General features: G+C 37.5%; 1 protein-coding gene across 1 annotated transcript in view; it reads left to right on the top strand.

Annotated features, from left to right (window-relative positions):
- Window positions 1–20,720, top strand: part of LOC126190741 (uncharacterized) — a 261,362-nt gene that overhangs the window by 202,970 nt on the left and 37,672 nt on the right. The window contains exons 13-15 of the mRNA XM_049931235.1: window positions 5,334–6,841; window positions 15,671–15,828; window positions 18,272–18,418. Of these exons, the coding sequence (XP_049787192.1) occupies window positions 5,334–6,841; window positions 15,671–15,828; window positions 18,272–18,418 (1,813 nt within the window). The remainder of the gene's footprint in view (window positions 1–5,333; window positions 6,842–15,670; window positions 15,829–18,271; window positions 18,419–20,720) is intronic.

Genomic DNA, 20,720 nt, shown 5'->3' with positions numbered 1-20,720 from the left:
GTCAAACAGTCTAAAAATACAAGATGGAATAATTCTCTCTCTCTCTCTCTCTCTCTCTCTCTCTCTCTCTCTCTCTCTCTCTCTCTCTCTCTCTCTCTCTCTCGGTCGCGCGCGCGCACACACACACACACACACACACACACACACACACACACACAAAATCGAGCACGTGAGAGAGACCAGAACACTGTCTTTGACTGACAAGGCCAGGGAGCCAAAGACAGGTCATGTGTATGTGCACAAATTGTTTTTGTGTGGATTTTGTGGGTCATTGTAGCCAATAGCAGTCTTTTTCCCCTGCCTGTCTGTGACTCAATATCTCCTCTATATGGTAAGTGACAAATGTTTCCCTTTTTGTTGTATTTTGATGTCATTATCCTAAACTGCCTTTTACCAGGCATAATGTAACAAAGATTTGTACTTCAGTGCTGAAAGTTGATTTATAGCATAGTGAAGCCTGATGATAAAATGACAGTCATGTCACTTTACTTTTGGTTTTTCATATTGTAATCTTACAAATCAACAGTCGTCCTCCTGTGTAGCTTATATTACCTAAAGACATACGTGACACTCTTGTGTCTTGACCAGATGATTCATAAATGTCTCTTGTGGTAAGGATGATTCACACTGTCATTTATGGGATGAGCAATTTATATTCTAAGAAATTTTTGTGTTATTATCAGTGTTTGAAGTCAAACACTTTCCTTGTTCGTTGACTTAACTCAGTCAGGGGATGATTCTGTCTCTGATAGAATTACAATGTCATCGGCAAACCTCAAGGTTTTTATTTCTTCTCCATGGATTTTAATTCCTACTCCAAATTTTTCTTTTGTTTCCTTTACTGCTTGCTCAATATACAGATTGAACAACATTGGGGATAGGCTACAACCGTGTCTCACTCCCTTCCCAATCACTGCTTTTCTTTCATGTCCCTCGACCCTTAGAACTGCCACCTGGTTTCTGTACAAATTGTAAATAGCCTTTTGCTCCCTGTGTTTTACCCCTGCCACCTTCAGAAATTGAAAGATAGTATTCCTTTCAACGACGTCAAAAGCTTTCTCTTAGTCTACAAATACTAGAAACGTAGGTTTGCCTTTTCTGAATCTAGCTTCTAAAATAATTCGTAGGGTCAGAATTGCCTCACATGTTCCAATATTTCTATGGAATCCAAACTGATCTTCCCCGAGTTTGGCTTCTACCATTTTTTCCATTTGTCTGTAAAGAATTTGCGTTACTATTTTACATCTGTGACGTATTAAACTGGTAGTTCAGTAATTTTCACATCTGTCAACACCTGCTTTCTTTGGGATTGGAATTATTACAAATCCTCCCGAAGTCTGAGGGTATTCTGCCTGTCTCATACATCTTGCTCTCAAGATGGTAGAGTTTTGTCAGGGCTGACCCTCCCAAGGCTATCAGTAGCTCTAATGGAATGTTGTCTACTCCCGGGGCCTTGTTTCGACATACGTCTTTCAGTGCTCTGTCAAACTCTTCACGCAGTATCGTATCTCCCATTTCATCTTCATCTACATCCTCTTCCATTTCCATAATATTGTCCACGAGTACATCGCCCTTGTATAGGTCCTCTACATACTCCTTCCATCTTTCTGCTTTCCCTTCTTTGCTTAGAACTGGGTTTCCATCTGAGCTCTTGATATTCATACAAGTGGCTCTCTTTTGTCCAAAGGTCTCGCTATTTTCCTGTAGGCAGTATCTCACTTACCCCTAGTGAAATAAGCCTCTACAGCCTTACATTTGTCCTCTAGCCATCCCTGCTTAGCCATTTTGCACTTCATGTCGATCTCATTTTTGAGAACTTTGTATTTCTTTTTGCCTGCTTCATTTTTGTATTTTCTCCTTTCATCAATTAAGTTCAATATTTCTTCTGTTACCCAAAGACTTCTGCTAGCCCTCGTCTTTTTACCTGCTTGATCCTCTGCTGCCTTCACTATTTCATCCCTCGAAGCTACCCATTCTTCTTCTACTGTATTTCTTTCCCACATTCTTGTCAACTGTTCCTCTATGCTCTCCCTGTAACTCTGTAAAACCTCTGTTTACGTCAGTTTATCCAGGTCCCATCTCCATAAACTCCCACCTTTTTGCAGTTTCTTCAGTTTTAATCTACAGTTCATAACCAATAATTTGTGGTCAGAGTCCACATCTGCGCCTGGAAATGTCCTACAATTTAAAACCTGGTACCTAAATCTCTGTCTTACCATTATATAATCTATCTGATACCTTCTAGTATCTCCAGGCTCCTTCCACGTATACAACCTTCTTTCATGATTCTTGAACCAAGTGTTAGCTATGATTCAGTTATGCTCTGTGCAAAATTCTACCAGGCGGCTATCTCTTTCATTCCTTAACCCCAATCCACATTCACCTACCACGTTTCCTTCTCTTCCTTTCTGTACTATCAAATTCCAGTCACACATGACTATTAAATTTTTGTCTCCCTTCCCTATCTGAATGATTTCTTTTATCTCATCATACATTTCATCAATTTCTGTGTCATCTGCAGAGCTAGTTGGCGTATAACCTTGTACTACTGTAGTAGGCGTGGGCTTCGTGTCTATCTGGGCCACAATAATGCATTCACTATGTTGTTCGTAGTAGCTGACCCGCATTCCTATTTTTTTATTCGTTATTAAACCTACTCCTGCATTACCCCTATTTGATTTTGTATTTGTAACCCTGTATTCACCTGACCAAAAGTCTTGTTCCTCCTGCCACCGAACTTCACTAATTCCCACCATATCTAACTTTAACCTATCCATTTCCCTTTTCAAATTTTAAAACCTACCTGCCCGATTAAGGGATCTGACATTCCACGCTTTGATCCGTAGAATGCCAGTTTTCTTTCTCGTGATAATGACGTCCTCTTGAGTAGTCCCCACCCGGAGATCCGAATGGGGGACTATTTTACCTCCGGAATATTTTACCCAAGAGGACACCATCATCATTTAACCATACAGTAAAACTGCATGTCCTCGGGAAAAATTACAGCTGTAGTTTCCCCTTGCTTTCAGCCATTCGCAGTACCAGCACAGAAAGGCCATTTTGATTTTGGTTAGTGTTACAAGGCCAGATCAGTCAATCATTCAGACTGTTGCCCCTGCAACTACTGAAAAGGTTGCTGCCCCTCTTCATGAACCACACGTTTGTCTGGCCTCTCAACAGATACCCCTCCGTTGTGGTTGCACCTATGGTACGGTTATCTGTATCACTGAGGCACGCAAGCCTCCCCACCAACGGCAAGGTCCATGGTTCATGTTATTGAATATTTCTGTCTAAAATTTTTAACATATATTCATTTATAAATTTGGCCTCTCTGGTTCAAATACATGATCTTTTTATATGATTCTCATATTATTCCTTATCAGTCTTTTTTACTCACTTGAGATTTGTCAAATATCCTCATATATTCAGTAATTATTTATTAAATATAGTCATACATATTTCATTTATCATCATCTGGATAATTTTATATGAGAAGTGATGAGTTAACGTTGGTTTAAACAATGACGTTCCCAGTATTTACATGTTGTTATTAGGCATAAGTTTTGCTAAGTATGTTATTTACCTTCAAATTAAAACTCAAATTAGTTAACAAAAGTTTGGTGGCTGTATTAAACATTATATATAATTACCAGACCCTGAAACAACACTACAGGATCAAAAACTACTGATGTATGGGTTCATCATCAAACATTTAGTTTGAGTAATATATTATAGGCTCTCTAAGGCAATTACATTTCAGAATGAAGAGTGATTTAAAAATGAGCAATTGCATGAAAGGCAGGCACCATATTGAAATTCAGTGGAAGAGTCCTCAAGGTATAGTTCACATACGAAGGAGATAATGTATAAAACTCTTATTTGACTAATATTTGAATAGTGATCATTAGAGTGGGACCAGAAGGCATGGATGGAAGAAAAAAAGAAGCTCCTAGATAGCACAGTGTGTTTAGTCACAGGTTTGCTCAATGAGTATGAAAGTGTCATGGAGATGTTCATCCAGTTCCAATGGCAGATGTTAGAAGAGACGTATCGTGCAATATGGTGTGGTTTACTGTTAAAATTCAAAGAGTGTACTTTCCTAGAGGTCAGTCAGTACATTACTAGTTCCTACATATTTGTTCCAGAAGAATATGAAAGCAAAATAAGGATGATCCATGCACCTGCTCATTATTGTAACTGGAAGAGGAAGATAGGGAAGAAAAAGTTGTACACGAAAGTACCCTCTGCCTCACACCACAATGTGATGTGTGCAATGTAGATGTAGTTTTCTTATTTCAGTTCAGATAATTATGTAAACTTGTGTAAAATAACAAGTTTTTTGTTGACAATTGGTCCTTTTCAGATTTGTCCTAATTTATATTTTGTAGCCTATTTATTTTTCTCAGCCAGTACTGAGCATTGACATTTGCTTACATTGCTTGTACTGATTTATCATGTAACTAAAATCTTTATGAACTCACTTTTTTGAAAAAAGTTCAACTTCATTGCATACTTTGATATTTTTACTTCATATTAAATTGTCCCTTCACAAAAATAAATTTCTAAGTAAAGCAAAAGCCTCTTATTGACATCAAAAATGTTACCTTTCTAATCAGTGCATATGAAAGTGCTAAACTCCTAAAACTGCAAGCTGTAGAACGAAGCAGAATAAGTCACTAAATTCCTGTATAAGATTCCATATTAAACTCAAGATGAGGCAGTTAAATTTCAAATCTACAGGGAGAGAAAGATAAGGAAGCAGCATAGAATGTAGTAGTGGAACAAGTGGTCTAGTGGTGAAGCTTGAGGCCATTTTAATGATGAGAATGTTGGATATATTCTGGGTAAAGTTAACTGTTGACCAATTCAGAGGAGCTGCTATTTGATGGTATGATGCAGTGGACATGGATTGTGAAGCAGCTGTTAGTGCCACCCACATTATTTTATACAGGATACAAATCTTTGATCTCCATTTGGTCATGGCTATATACAAGTGGATAATTCATTCATAGTCATAGCTGTGTAGACTACTGTGCTGTGGCTGTTTTCGTGGTTAGCTCTGCCTTTGATAATATAGGAAATGCCTGTGATGGGTTGGAATAAGAGGTGATGGGAGGATATATGCCCCATGGAGCAGAATGTTGGAACCGAAGGACATAAAGGTAGACGAGGATATTGTGTGAATTGAATGGGTGTCAGTGTACTATTTCTGAAGATGTGGATTGGATAATAGAAACAATGTTCCTCATTTTTATCACACAGTAAAAGGTAGTAGTTGTCTTTTTGTAGAATATGATGCACATGCTTGTACTGACACTTATTTTTCATTTCAGGTCTGCAGCTCAGAGAAATGAATTTCAAAGTTGTCGAGAAACTGATAGCAAAGAGCAGGCTCCTTCAAACAGTAAGATGGCACTTATAAGCCATCTGGAGACACCTAAATATCAAATATCTCCAAAGTTTGATCATGCAGAGGAGGACAGGTGTCTAGGAAAAGACACATCAGATACCGATGACTGTGATCAAAACTTAACACTGAGAAAAATACTACTTTCTGGTGACAGTAGAAATACTGAAGAAAACAGTTATTCATTGATGCAGTTAAGGTTAAACTTGGATGAACTTACTGCAGAGAACACAGCTCAAAAGAAAGAATTAGATATTCTGAATTCTAACAATGAAAAACTTAGGAATAGAATGCTGACAGAAATTGCCACATTATCCCAAGCAGATTCAGGTGATCAAGAAAACTCCTCTGACAATGTTGCCATTTTTGACAAATTTGTGAATTCTATCATTCAGAAGGAGCAGGAAGTGGTCAAAATCATACTTGAAAAGTCCAATAATAATCTCATTGCTAAAGAAAATTGGATCAGCGAGTTGGAAAAACAAGTTGTATCGCTTGAAGAAGAATTGGAAAATTCTCAGAAAGAGCAAAATAAACTTCATGATAAACTGAAAGCCCAGAAAGATGCACTTACTACTTTAGAACAAGATAAACTCCATCTCAACAAGAAACTAACCAAATCAGAAGCAGATATGTCATTTTTACAGGATGAAAATAAGGACCTCAGTTTACGTCTAAGAGCTGCAGAAGAAAAAATATTTCAACTTACTGAGAATGAGAAACATCTCAAACTAAACTTGGAAAAAGAAAAGGAACAAAGAATTCTGCTTGAAAACGAACTCCAGCAAACAAAAGAAAAATGTGACAAACTTAGTAAGAACTTTGAAAGTACTTCAAAAATAGATGAAAAATTGCTGCTGTCAGAAGTAAATAGCTTTAAAGAGCAAATTCAGAAATTAGAGCTGGAAAATTCAGTCCTTGGAGAATCCATTAAAGTGGCACAAGAGGAATGCTTGAAGTCAAAAGCTGTGGCTACACAAAATTCTGAGTGTTTGAATAGTATCAAAAAACAATTGATATTGCTTGTTTCAATATTTCCTGACTCTAATAGTATAAAGTACCATTCCTGTGAACAAATTCTAGGATTTATTTCGAAGAAACTGTCACAACCTTGTCACAAATGTTCTCAGTTGGACCGTGATTTACAGAAATTGAAATTGGAATTAGAAACAAATCAGAAAAATCTGGCAATAAGCATGGAAAGACAAAAACAGCTTGAATCTAAAAACGTCAGTGGTTCACTTGACCTGGAGAGAAAAGACTTGCATAAACTGAACAATTCAGTAGTTCACAAAGCTCCCAGTCAGTATGTTGGAGACAATAAAAAGGTTTCATTCCATTGTGGATTAGACACAGAAGGTGACACAGTTCCTGTCAAAGACACAGATGTCTCCAACCAAAAGACTGTTTTGTCAGTAGGTGTCAATAATCAGGGTAAGTAATACATGCTACTCCTGCAGTCTGAGTCTTTTTGAACATATAATCTCAAAGTACTGTGGGTGATATTTTATTCGATTTATTGCATGTAACATGTAATTTTACATGCATGTGTGTTTTCAACTAACAATATAGTTTGTACAATTACAATTTTTTTAGTTTACATTATTTCTTATTACATTGTAATTCATGATAAATTCAAGTTATAAGGGCATTTTTGAATAAGCCACTGCTTGACTCACTTTTAAAAAGTGAAAAGTATCGCCTGTCAATATCTTAACTTCATTTGGTAACAAGTTATTAAAAGCAGTTCCTTTGACTTAAGGTCTTTGCACTGTTAATGCTACTCTTCTGTTAACCATATGAAAGTCTTTTCTATGCCTTGTTTCATAGTTGTGAATACCCATGTTTCTTTTTGTGATCTTAGTGTCTTCTTTCAATAGCATAATAGTTTCTAGTATATACATGGCATAAACTGTGAGAATATTGTGTCTCATGAATAGCGGCTTGCTATTTTTGCTGGTTTTACATTTTGCTATGATCCTCAAGGCTTGCTTCTGCAGTTGAAATCCCTTTTCATAGTAGTTTGGCATGTCCCATCCCACAGTACTATTCCATAAGACAAGAAAGGGTACACTAATCCATAATATACAGTCCTTAGGGTTTCAGAATTAAGATATGGTGATAATCTTCTTAATACATGTAGACTGGGTGTTATTTTTTTACAGACATAATCAGCTTGCTGCTTTCATGAAAGTCGATCATCTATGCATAAACCCAAGAATTTGCAATGTGTACATGTTTTTGGTAGAATTTCATCAGTCACAGTATTTTGTCTGTTTGGACCACTTGGTTTAAAATGACTAATATTCGTTTTTTGTATGTTTAATTTTAGGTTCTCTCTTTCAAAGTGAGCTCTTGCCTTTACAATAAAGTTATGTATCTCTTCAACTAGGCTGGGCTCACTGTCTGCATATCAGATACCAGAGTATCATCTACATATATGGAGATCAATTGCTTATTGCCAAGAGAACTTAGGAAATCGTTTACATAGCATATGAATAGGACTGGACCTAAAATGGAGCCCTGAGGAACACCAAAATGTTTATTTCTTATACTTGACCTTCTCTTCTCCAGAATTTCTCCATTAGAGTACATAATCTCTGTGCACTGTTGTCTACCCTTTAAATATGTCTCTAGCAATTTCATGAGTTTTCCAGTGACACCACTCTTCACAGTTTTTGATAAGAGCACTTTATGATGTGCTCTATAAAAATTCCTTGAGAGGTCCAGGAATACTCCTGCAAATTGTACTGCTGCTGACATACTTCGACCTCTTCTGAAACCATGCTGGAAATCACTTAATATGTCAGCATTGTTGTATTGTTCCAGAATTTTTTTAATATTATTTTCTCTATCGGTTTACTGAAAGTTGAGATTAGGGCAATGGATCTGTAGTTCTATACAGTTTCAACTTGTCAGGGAACACACCATCTTCGAGAACACAATTTATTAAGTGACCCAGTGGTTTCATTAGTTCATGTTTGCAGTTCTTCAATAGGTATGGAGGAATTTTGTCTAATCCTGATGATTTTTGTTTCTGAGGCTATCAATAAGCTGCAGAATGTCATATGTGCTTATTGGGGGTAGTGTATTGCAGTTCTGTTTGTTTCTGAGCTCAAATGTTCACTGTATATCCTGTTTCATAGAGACATCATTTTCAACAGTATCTATGAAGCAATTATTAAAAATATTGCTGACTACAAGAGGGTCAGAGATATCGTCATTATTCAAAGTTAATTGTACATTATTAATTGTAGTTTTTGTTTCATTGTTTCTGGTTTTAGTTACAATTGAATAGTAAGTCTTTGAAACATCGTATCTGTTGGCTGACTCTTTCTGATTTTAATCTCCTGGCTTCTTTGCGGTACTTGTATTTATACAGCTTTAGAGTTCGTTTTGTAACTGTGAGTTAGTCTGTGTAAGCTATACATGTTTTCCATTTTTTCTTTTCAGATCTTTTGTTTTAAAATCTAATGTTACAGGTTTTAATTTTGAAGTTTGCTTTTTCTCGATACTCACTTTTTTTAATGGCATAGATCTATATAAGTGCTCAGTCATAATTTTTGTGAACATGTTCCATTTATTTGTGGCCCCAATGGTAGTCATAATTGATTCCCATGATTCCTGGCTTAAACTATGTCTAAGTGTAACAATGTTGTTTGCAGATAATATTTGGCTGTGCTCATACATTTTTCTTAGTTTGAATTTGGTATTATATTTTAATAATAGTTATTGGCCTAAATGATCAGAAAGGTGACCATTTGTGATGTCCATTGAGATGATGTGGTCATAATCTGTGATAACATGATCAATTGAATTATTGTGTGTGTTAGCTATTCTGGTGGGTACTAGTACAAGAAGATCTTTAGCCGCAAAAGCCATGTAACAGTTTCTAACTGTGGTGCATTAGTGCTGTTTAATCAGAATGGTACTGCTCTGCAAAATTATTCTCAGTGCAACAGTAGTAGTATCAGGCTACTGATGGGTTGCTACAACAACTCGCTCTTGGATGGATCGATAGTCATAGTTGTAAATTTTTCCTCTGGGAAATTTAAAGTATTTTTGAGTAAAATTGCCTAAAATACAGATAGTTATTGATTAAATTTTGTTATTTTGATGTTGCAAATAACATAAAAGTAGTAGAGTGGCATGTGTTCCATTTAAATGGCTAAACTGGAATACTGTACCATCATAAAATTAGTGCTAAGTCACTTAAAGTTTATAAGGAGTCTACATCTTAATTTTAAAAAATTCAGAAATGAGTGACTGAATTCAAATGTGTCTGTGCTTATCTTGTAGATGATTCCACATGAAGTAGTTGACAAAAATAAAACCTTAATTGAAAGCTTTGAAAAAGTGAACCATATGCAGCAATAGTTCACTAAAGTCGTCTCGGTTTACAAGCTGTGTCAAGTCAGATAAAACATTAAATGATCCGCCGAAGGTCCTCATGGAGCCCATTTCTCATTGATTCATTGAGTATGAAACAGTTACATGGTTGCCACAATGTTTGAGTGTGGGGCAAAAGCAAAAAAGTCTCAGTAATTTTTGACCATTATAACCCTCAAGCAGGTGTGCCATTTCTCATACCACAAGTGAGCACATGGTGAACGTTGCGCAAATGTAAATAGTAGCTGTCTTTGTTACCGAGGTAAATATTAGCTGTCTTTGTTACCGAGGTAAATATGTGTAAATAAAATCATAGTTTAACCTTAATATAACTTAACAATGATATAATAAACTTTCATTACATCACACTTTTGCTGCATTCAAGCATTACCTCACAAATATGACCCACTCAAAACATTAAACAGCGACAGTTGCATCAGATCCCAGCCAGCCGCTTATTCAATCACTAATTATCTTGTAGACAACTGCTCCATTATAGTATTGTGCTGCTAACTCATAATCTGGGTCATTTCCTTGCATGGATCATAAATTTTTGCTACAAAGCACACTGTTTATGTTATATTACAGCTGACCACTTGGATACAAGGCAACTCAGGTTATCATTATTTTAATTGAAACAGTAATGAAGGAATATGTATGGGCTCACAATTGAAAAATGACAGTGGAACGGTACAAGACAATGCTGTTTGTGCTTGGCACACTTTATACGTAGGCACACCCACTCGAGGGTTAAAAGTAAAACAAATGAAAAATTTGTTCGTACCATATGCAGGAGAGTTGGTTCACTATTTCACACTAGAAATGAGACACCAGTTAAATTAGTGCACAAAAAAGCAAACACAATTTAGTATGTGATTTTAGGTTTCCCCAGTGTAGGAAAATATTTAATATTTCTCGGTTATTCAACTTGGTGGCATCATCCAGAAGGTTCGATGTTTTGGCATGTAGATTCCTTGCCATCCTCAGATGTTCCTGATGACTGATTAATTTCCTCTTAGAGCTGCCCATTGGTTGCCTCTGGGCATGGACTTGAGAGGTGGTGGAGAAATACAATGTCAGGGGATGATTCAGGGTCCTCAGTAGTGTTGCAGTCGACATTGGATGTAGATCTTAGCTAGCGTGGCAACAATGCATCCTCAGATTTTTCAGTTGTTATGATGGGAGCAGATTTCCATGTTGTTTACTGCTGTGCTTTGATCATGCTCAAGTCTGGGTACCAGGCCTTGTTTAATTGAAAGTCACTGTCTTTCTTTATTAGTCTGTCATGCAGTCTCTACAGCATATTTTAGAGTACAATCTTAGGAGGAGTTGGATTGTCGCAACAAGCTGATGCCATGTTAATTCATGGTATGTTCGTGGGAGTTACAGTGCTCTTCCACAGTGGAATTTGTTTTCTGTTCATTGTCTGTGTGGTGTTCTTGCTCATTGCATTACTCCTGTACCATCCAGATGGCCTGGCCTACATACATTTTCCTGCACCGGCAAGGGATGCAGTAACTTCCAGTTTCAGAAGTCTTAGATCATCTTGACTGATCCCAGTAAGTTTTTCATCTTGGCTGGTGAGCAGAACATGCACTTGACATCATGTTTCCGGAGTACTTTTCTGATTTTTGCTCCTGTGTTTCCAACATATTGAAGTGAAGTGTTACCTCTGTTCTGCCTCTGCCAATATGTAGTTAGATTAGGAGCCAGGACTGAACTGGTACAGGAACTATGGTACGGTCACTGCAATCACCTTTTAATTTGCCATGCTTATTCTTGTTGTTGACTTCGTCTTGGTAGACTGAAATCTTAAGTCCAAACTATCCCTTGAATCCAAAAAATAAGAACTATAACATTACATTTTAACTGAATAAGGCAGTAGGAAAATCTTCTTTTAAAACATTTCTGTCGATAAACATTAACATCCATTACATTAATAGAACAATCTTTCCACTTTATGGGATAGAGACAAAAATTATATTTTCTCTATCCTTGTGACGTCATCCTGCTGCTCTGGACCCTCCAGGAAATCCTCCTAGAGGAAATCCCCTGTTTTCCCCACCTATGTGTGTAAATTTTCATGACTGCCACTCTCCATGCTCACCAGACTGCCCAGCAGGAGAAAGAATTATTGTGCTAATTACCACAAAACTTCACAGATTTCAGATCTTGTAATACGTATTTTGATTATGAAGTTAAAAGTACAGAATACCTTGTTCAGTGCAGCAAGATTATACATGATTGTCAGTTTCCAGTAAGCCTCTATTATTGGGACATCTACAGAAAATGTTTAAAAATCTGTTGTTTTTCTGCTCAAATTATTATGGTAAACTTACTGTGTTTCCTGGCATTCAGATTCAAAGTTGTTTACAGAAGAGTTTTGTACTGGCACACATCAACAGGGATGGTTGAACATTTTGGATTTTGCTATGTTTATTTCATGATATACACACAAAAAAGTATTGCTGCAACCAGTGAAGCTCAGTAGCAGGCATTCGACTATTTCAGGTTCATTAAATGTGATTGAAAATTAAAGCAACTCTTTGAATATTCTACAACTCAAGAATACAACTCTGTGCCTTACTTACACAGTGTACTTCATATAAATTGACAATCTGTCTGCCTCTGCTTAAGGTCCATTTCCTGTAGTCTAAGCAACTAAAGTGCATGAAATTCCTAAACAGCTTTCATATAACACATTCAACAAAGTGAGGCACAGAAGTTCTTACTGGGGTTCACACAGAAAATGCCAATGAATTAGAGTGATATGACAGATGACGAGTATCTCTCTTTCTCCTTTTAACAACATAATAATACTTTGACATACAAGAGCAATCACTGTGTTTCTTTTTGTATCGGCATTGACCAACTTCAGAGTGACAGACGTAATTGTCACTATGTGCTCCAGAAAACCACTTAGCAACCAGGTAGCGAGATTACCAATAACCACACAGTAGTAGGCACAATAAGTAGCAAGTACATCTGCAGCAGTCATAGGATTAACCTCATCAGTATATTAACATCAACATCAGCATTTTAATAGCCGTGTCAATGTCAGCAGCAGCACTATTTAAACGTCCAGTACTGGAGAAAGGCATCTCACAGATTTCTCCTACATTGGTCTTCTGCTCATCTTCTGTTAGGTCATAGCCTCCACCTTTTAATATACCTTAGAATCATAATTATATCTTCTACTCCAGTCTGTTCCCTGACCCCCCCACCCCCACCCCTCCCCCTCAGGGTCACATATTCCACTCTTTCTTAGTGATTTAAAAAATACATCTCTTCATTTCTCATCAAGAAACCTTCATATCTTCAGTTTTATTGAATGGTTTTCATCGCAAGTCAGACTGAATAATATATACTAATTGAACACTTGGCTTTTCAGGTGTCTGCTTTTTGCAGCCATGCTATTTCCACTTATCTTATGGTTCTTAATCATGGATCAGTGACTCAGTAACTCCATTATAGTTGTATAACTTCTGGATTATTTGGTTCAAAGGTCTGAGGAAGATAGGACATACAATCTCCAATTGGATCATGCCTAGTAAAGAACAACAATGTTCAGAAAACAGAATCAGGTTGAGGATAGCTTTATGCTCATTAGTTCAACTTCAGTTCCATGACGGAACTGTATTTTTTGTTCTATACTGTCCATTGTGTTCTATCATGGGCATGAAAATTCTCCCCTTTTATTTCACTAGTATGTTCGTAACCACATGTTTTGTGCCTGTCTGTTATGAAATACTGCTATGTGATCTTCTCCCATCATAGGCTTGTGTTGTCTGTTATTTGAAGTTCCAAAACTGAGATGTTGTGTTACTAAGGAAGTATTTGTCACAGCATATTCTATGGCTCCTTAGATAGTGAACCATTATTCCACATGTGGCAGTGGAGAAGTTTTTTGCTACAGACATGTTCTTGTGCTCTACCATACAAAAATGGTGGAGCTCACAAGCAACCTCACAGATATACAGGGTGTTACAAAAGGTACGGCCAAACTTTCAGGAAACATTCCTCACACACAAAGAAAGAAAATATGTTATGTGGACATGTGTCCGGAAACGCTTCCTTTCCATGTTAGAGCTCATTTTATTACTTCTCTTCAAATCACATTAATCATGGAATGGAAACACACAGCAACAAAACGTACCAGCGTGACTTCAAACACTTTCTTACAGGAAATGTTCAAAATGTCCTCCGTTAACGAGGATACATGCATCCACCCTCCGTCGCATGGAATCCCTGATGGCGCTGATGCAGCCCTGGAGAATGGCGTACTGTATCACAGCCGTCCACAATACGAGCACGAAGAGTCTCTACATTTGGTACCGGGATTGCGTAGACAAGAGCTTTCAAATGCCCCCATAAATGAAAGTCAAGAGGGTTGAGGTCAGGATAGCGTGGAGGCCATGGAATTGGTCCGCCTCTACCAATCCATCGCTCACCGAATCTGTTGTTGAGAAGCGTATGAACAATTCGACTGAAATGTGCAGGAGCTCCATCGTGCATGAACCACATGTTGAGTCATAAAGGCACATGTTCTAGCAGCACAGTTAGAGTATCCCGTATGAAATCACGATAACGTGCTCCATTGAGCGTAGGTGGAAGAACGAAACTAAAATGAGCTCTAACATGGAAATTAAGCGTTTCCGGACACATGTCCACATAACATCTTTTCTTTATTTGTTTGTGAGGTATGTTTCCTGAAAGTTTGGCGATACCTTTTTGTAACACCCTGTATACATACAGAAATGTTTTGAGGAATGGAAGGAAGGAATGCATTGCATATGGTCTCATATGTATCCTTAAGAATGCAAGGACAAATCCATGATAAACTGTTCATCCATTACCACTTTTACTGATGAAGCAAGTTGCAAGTTCTCACAGAGTAAGGACAAAAGCATATGCATCAGTAATGATGTCAAGTTCATGTCTGTTTTCATTAAACCATGTCAATCTGTTTAGGTTTCTTATAACTGCACTCATATGGCCAGGTTAGTACCCACCAGACATAACAAATGCTTTAATTAACTATTATGGTTTGTGTGATTAAAAACGGTATTTGCTAGGTTACAGCCCGCATCTCGTGGTCGTGTGGTAGCGTTCTCGCTTCCCACGCCCGGGTTCCCGGGTTCAATTCCCGGCGTGGTCAGGGATTTTCTCTGCCTCGTGATGGCTGGGTGTTGTGTGCTGTCCTTAGGTTAGTTAGGTTTAAGTAGTTCTAAGTTCTAGGGGACTTATGACCACAGCAGTTGAGTCCCATAGTGCTCAGAGCCATTTGAACCATTTTGCTAGGTTACAGCAGATGATGATAGTTGTTACTGAAACTCACTACTGAGGATACCCCTAAGGCTGGCCAAAATTAGCATTCAGTAGATTGGACCAACAGCTTCCATTTCTTTGAAATCATCTTCAATTTTATCCTCACTTCTAAATAATGGGAGATGAAAACATTAAATATTTTCACTCATTCTTCCCATTAAAAACCACATAGTAGTATTTATATATTTAGTATAATTAGAAAAACTCATTTTTTATTCCTTCTGTTTTGATATTTCCTTTGTTGAACTGCATTATTTTCTAATCTTGTCCAAAATACCATTTTAGCATTTGTCTGTCAAGTTCCGAAAATCATAGCCACCTATAGGAGCAGCTGTGTTCACAGAATTAGTACAAGAACTTGCTTATAGTTATAACTGTTCAATCAGTACTACCAGTTCCTCAGCGTTACTTATTTTTGTTGTGTACCATGTCATAGATTACTACATACTAAAATGGCTGCAATGAAAACATTGAATGCAGTCCTTTAGAACTGTACCTCAGTTTGCAAATATTTTTATTTTATTTATTTATTTATTATTTTTTTAGGTGGTTGTAGGTGTGAAGAGTTAGAAAAAGAAAACAAACAGTTAATACAAGAAGCAGTAGCTCGGAGGTGTAAGATTGCCCAATTGCAAGAGGAAGTGGCAAATCAAACCAAAGTTATTGAACTCAATAATTCAGAACTTAAGGAAGCCCAGCATAAGGTACTGTGCTCTTCCAAGTCACATTACTCTAAAAGTGTCCTTAAGTGCAAAATAATCCAAAGGAGTGGAGACTTAACTGAAACCTGATTATTCAGTTAGGGCAGTTCTGAGGATGAGTCATGATTTCCAGTATTTCATGCAGAGTGAGTTTCATTCATTGCAACTGGAGTGCATTATTGACACTTGTATTGTGTGATTGTGTCTAGTTTGCAGACTGTGCAAAGATGGAGCTTCCAGCTTCTGTGGTATACTTAAAGTCCAGTGCACACTGATCTACCTTCTTTTATGTGGTATGGGCAAAGTCTTTGAAAATAATCTTCTAGGCTTCTCTTTTGTTCATTGGATTATGCTTGTCCTCATGAGTAAATGAATTACTGATTACCGGGTCTATAGTCACTGAGCATCTTTTTCTTAAAGATATTACTTATTTTGGTAGACTTTCTACCAACAAAGTATAATATGCATCTTTAGCCGTTATTGCCTGGGGCACTGTTGATGGATACACCAGTGTTGTAGCTTAATTTTTAGCTTTTTCTGAATTTTTGATAAGAGCAGATTGGTATATTTTGTATAAGGTTATTGTTTTCATGGTGTGTAGTTACTGTTCAGAATCATTAGTGGACACTGGGACTGACAGCAAAAAGTGGTGCTACCAGTGGTGGTGGTGGTGGTGGTGGTGGTGGTGGTGGTGGTGGTGAATCCAGGTGGATTAGCAGTGGGCAGACTTCATTTACTCACCACTCTTTATTTTGTCAAAACTAGCAAAGAACCTGACCGGCTACCCAATTCATGTTTAAGTTACGCCCACTATGAATGGATTTACCTGTAATTTGTTTTATTATTGTCAAATTTTGTTTAGTATTAGCAGTTACTTTCTCTGATGGTTGTGAGTCGCTAAGTATGTTTGTTGTAGCTGTGTATACAATTACATATTTGTCGTGAACTAATAACACAAAACATAGGTCAAACATGCAAAAATAACAATGGCAAAACTATCAAAAAAGTACATTTCTTCTTTGCAGAGGACATTTACAAATATAGTTCCAAAAGTACAAGATGTATAACTTTGCTTCCGTCGTTTTTTACCCAACATTTGAGGCTTTAATGAAACAAATTGGTTACACATGTATCATTCAGAGTATTTTCCATTGCTGGCCACTACTTTCTCCCATCTTTCGGCCAGTGTACGAATCCCACATTAAAAAATATTGTTCATCTTTTGAACCAATCCACGAATCGATCCAATTTGTGACTTCTTCATGAGATCGGAAGTGTCAGTCAGCCAGGCCATGTTCCATTGATCTCAACAGGTGATAGTCAGAGGGAGCAATGACTGGAGAATATGGCGGGTGGGGTAGGACTTACCATTTTAATATGTCCAAGTTTGTTTTGACCTCTTTTGCAATGTGGGGTCATGCATTGTCGTGCTGCAAAATCACTTTATCGTGTCTCTCGCTGTATTGCGGCCATTTGTCTTTTAATGCTCTGTTCAAACACATTAATTGCATTAGATAATGAGCACCTGTGATTGTTTCACATTATTTTAACACCTCATAGTACATGATGCCGAGCTGGTCCCACCAAATGCAGAGATGATCTTGGAGCCGTGAATATTTGCTTTGGCCGTCGATGTGTAAGCCATGATTTTTTGCATTTCAGGTTATCGAAATGAACCCATTTTTTGTCCCCTATCACAGTGCGATGCAAAAATCCCTTCTGTTTTTTCCTCTAAAGCAACTGTTCACAAACATCACAAACGTGGTTCAACGTCTCTTCATTTCAGCTCACACGGGACCCAAATCCCTTCTTTCTGAATCGTGCTCAGAGCCTTGAGACATTTTGAAATGGCTTGCTGTGTCACTCCCACTAATCGTGCCAATTCCTCTGGAGTTTGACGTGAGTCTTCACTCACCAATGTTTGCAATTCTGCATCTTCGAAAAGATTCTCTCTTACACCACTACACTGGTCTATAAAGTTAAAATCACTGTTCTTGAGGCGTTGAAACCATTCACGACATGTTTTTTCACTAGTAGCGTCCTTACCATACGTACTTGAGAGCATTCGATGAGACTCAGCCGCTGTTTTTTCATATTGAAACAAAACAGTAACACCTCCCGCAAATGACAAGAATTAGCCTCGTAAACTGACATTTTCAATCAAGAACAACTTTATGGTGCAGACCCAAATCGACTAATGTTTCAATGAGATTACGTTGACCGAAGTCCAAGTTAAGTGCCTGACTTCTGCGATCTGTTTCTTTCAACTGCTACTTACCTTTGTCGCTACCTATCGGCAAACAGCGGAAGCAAAGTTATACACCTTGTATATTAAACTTTATTTTTATTGTTTATTGTGTATTGTGTCTTTCATTGCAACAGTTTAATGCAAAATCATTACAATTCTGTAAACTCCCCCCTCATGTTCATTACATAATGTTTGCAGATCCGTGTGTATAAGATGGAGTTAAAACAACTGCAGCGAGCTGATCGGACATACTCTCAAGTAAACCAAAGTAGAACCTGTTGTGACGCATCCAGTCAGACAGATGATGTTCGTATGTTCATTAATTATGGATGTGGTATAGTAACGGTGAGTGGTTACTGCCACTTAAACTGCTAGATGTTTTCTGCAAATGATATTGGTCTTACTTAATTTAAATTACCTTAGTCCTAAAATGACACTCCGTGTATTTTTTTGACGCTACTTACATAATAAGTAAGAATTTTATATCACTAGAGATATACAGTGTGGGGGAAAGTAATGAGCTCGACACACTAACTTCAGTGTATGATACAATGTTTAGACAAATCTCTCCCTTACTGTGACCTGTGCGCCTGGCTAAGGGCAGCTAGCTTCTGACTTCTAGTAACTCATCATCTGATGTAACACTCATAGCGAACTTCGCTTCAGAGCAAATAAACTCTGAGCCCTTATGCTTACAGTTTACTTTCAACGGCAATATGAAGCCAAAGTCTTCTTATAATTGAAGTTTATAAAATGAAAACTAGTGCCACTTAATGTTGGTTTGGCAGGTCACATATATTAACAAACTGTTATTGATTATTCTACACTATGAAATCATTACATGTAGTATTTTCATGATGGCTCGAAACCAGGGACTTGTGAGATGCATGTTCCTGACTGTCTCTCCTACATTATTTGCGTGCCATCACTTCTCCAACTCTCAGGGACCTCTGAAACATTTTCCAAAATACCAGCAGTAGCTGTTCTAATGTAAAATCATCCTACAGTTAATTACTTGAGGTAATTGCTAACTGTAACTGCTTAGAGCCATACTTGTCTACTCTACTCTGACATAATATGTGGTAGTGTTGCAATGTAATTTATGCATGCAAATTTGTACCCTTACAGCACAAATGTTTATCCATCATATGTTTAAGGTTTTTACTTAAATTAGTGGTAAATTGTTCCAAACAATTACTTCGGCATGTTTTGTTGATTAGCATGGCTCCCCCCTCTACTCTGCCCTCTCCTCTCACCTTTTTTTTTGGGGGGGGGGGGGTTATGTTCAGTTTGTCTGTTAAGAATAAATCACCTTAATTAATGTTACACCTGCCTTTGATTGCCTTTTGTCCGTAAAGTGTTAATGTGAGGATTTTTCATTCTCTGTTATATACATTACTACAGAAGATAAAAATAATCTGTAGAGATAGTAAATTGGGGTTAGGGAATAGTGTTGCCAACAAACATCATCATACCATACATTACTTAAATTATGAGATATTGCCCTTCTTTTTATTCTTTGCTAGTGAAGATGTGACATTTGGAACTACCTGATGTGAAGTTTGTCCATGGCATCGTCATTAATTTTCTTGTCCCCTTCCGTGAACATGACAATAAAGTATATCACAAAAGTTCATATTTGTGCAATCTCTTGATGGCCCCAGGTACTTGAACGGTTACTATTCACCATCACAAGAGGTGGCACAGTGGAAACACGTTGGACACTCATTAGGGAGTATGGTGGTCAAAATCCCCATCCAGCCATCCAGATTTAGGTTTTCCATGGTTTCTCTAAATCTCTTTAAGCAAATGCTAGGATGGTTCTTTTGAAATGGACATGGTCAGTTTCCTTCCCCAGTGAGATCTTGTGCTCAATCTATTATGATATTGTTCTTGATGGGATGTTAAACTCTAATCTTCCCTCCTTCTTCCTTCAGATTCTCTCCAAAACAGAAGACAACTGATGAGAACAAGTGCAGAAGTCATTGTCAGCGCTGTAATAGATGAGCTGTGTACATAAGTGTCACAAGTCTGAGAGCAAATAATACTGCAGAATGTTTATTAACAAACAGTAAATAGGATGAAGTGTTAAATAAACTTTACGGAGCCATTCCACAGCTACACACAAGCTTTTAGTTACGTTGTGTATTTATTGTTTGTAGCCAGACAGTAGTTGTTACAATGTGCTTCTTCCAAAAACAGAGGAACTGGAAGGAGGTCAAATTTGAACTGAGGCAATTTACCCAGGATGCCTGTGTTACGGATACCTGCAAATTGCTGCTGAAACAGCATGTTGCATCTCAGAAGAGGAGATGATGATGTCTTCTTAAGTGACACCTTAAAGTGCTGTTTTTGTGTTGGAGTTGCACATATAATAGCAAGTTACAGGGAGAATTGTCTGTGTAGCTTTATAATTATTTTTCAAGGCAAACATGTTCTCACCATTCAAAGTTATAAGAGTAATGGTTGTAATTAATAGCAACTAATGCACAAGGTAGCTGTGTCAGTCTACCCACTGTCATAAATGACAATACAAGTTGAGAGATTCAATTACATGAAACCTGGGATAAAGCAATGACAAGGCAGCTTGTTGAAGTGTACTTAATAAGTTATTAAGCAAAGTATATTATTGCATGTAAAAACTTGT

The sequence above is a fragment of the Schistocerca cancellata genome, chromosome 6 (assembly GCF_023864275.1).
Source record: "Schistocerca cancellata isolate TAMUIC-IGC-003103 chromosome 6, iqSchCanc2.1, whole genome shotgun sequence".
NCBI classification, from domain to species: Eukaryota; Metazoa; Arthropoda; class Insecta; order Orthoptera; family Acrididae; genus Schistocerca; species Schistocerca cancellata.
This window is presented reverse-complemented; position numbering and strand designations above follow the sequence as displayed.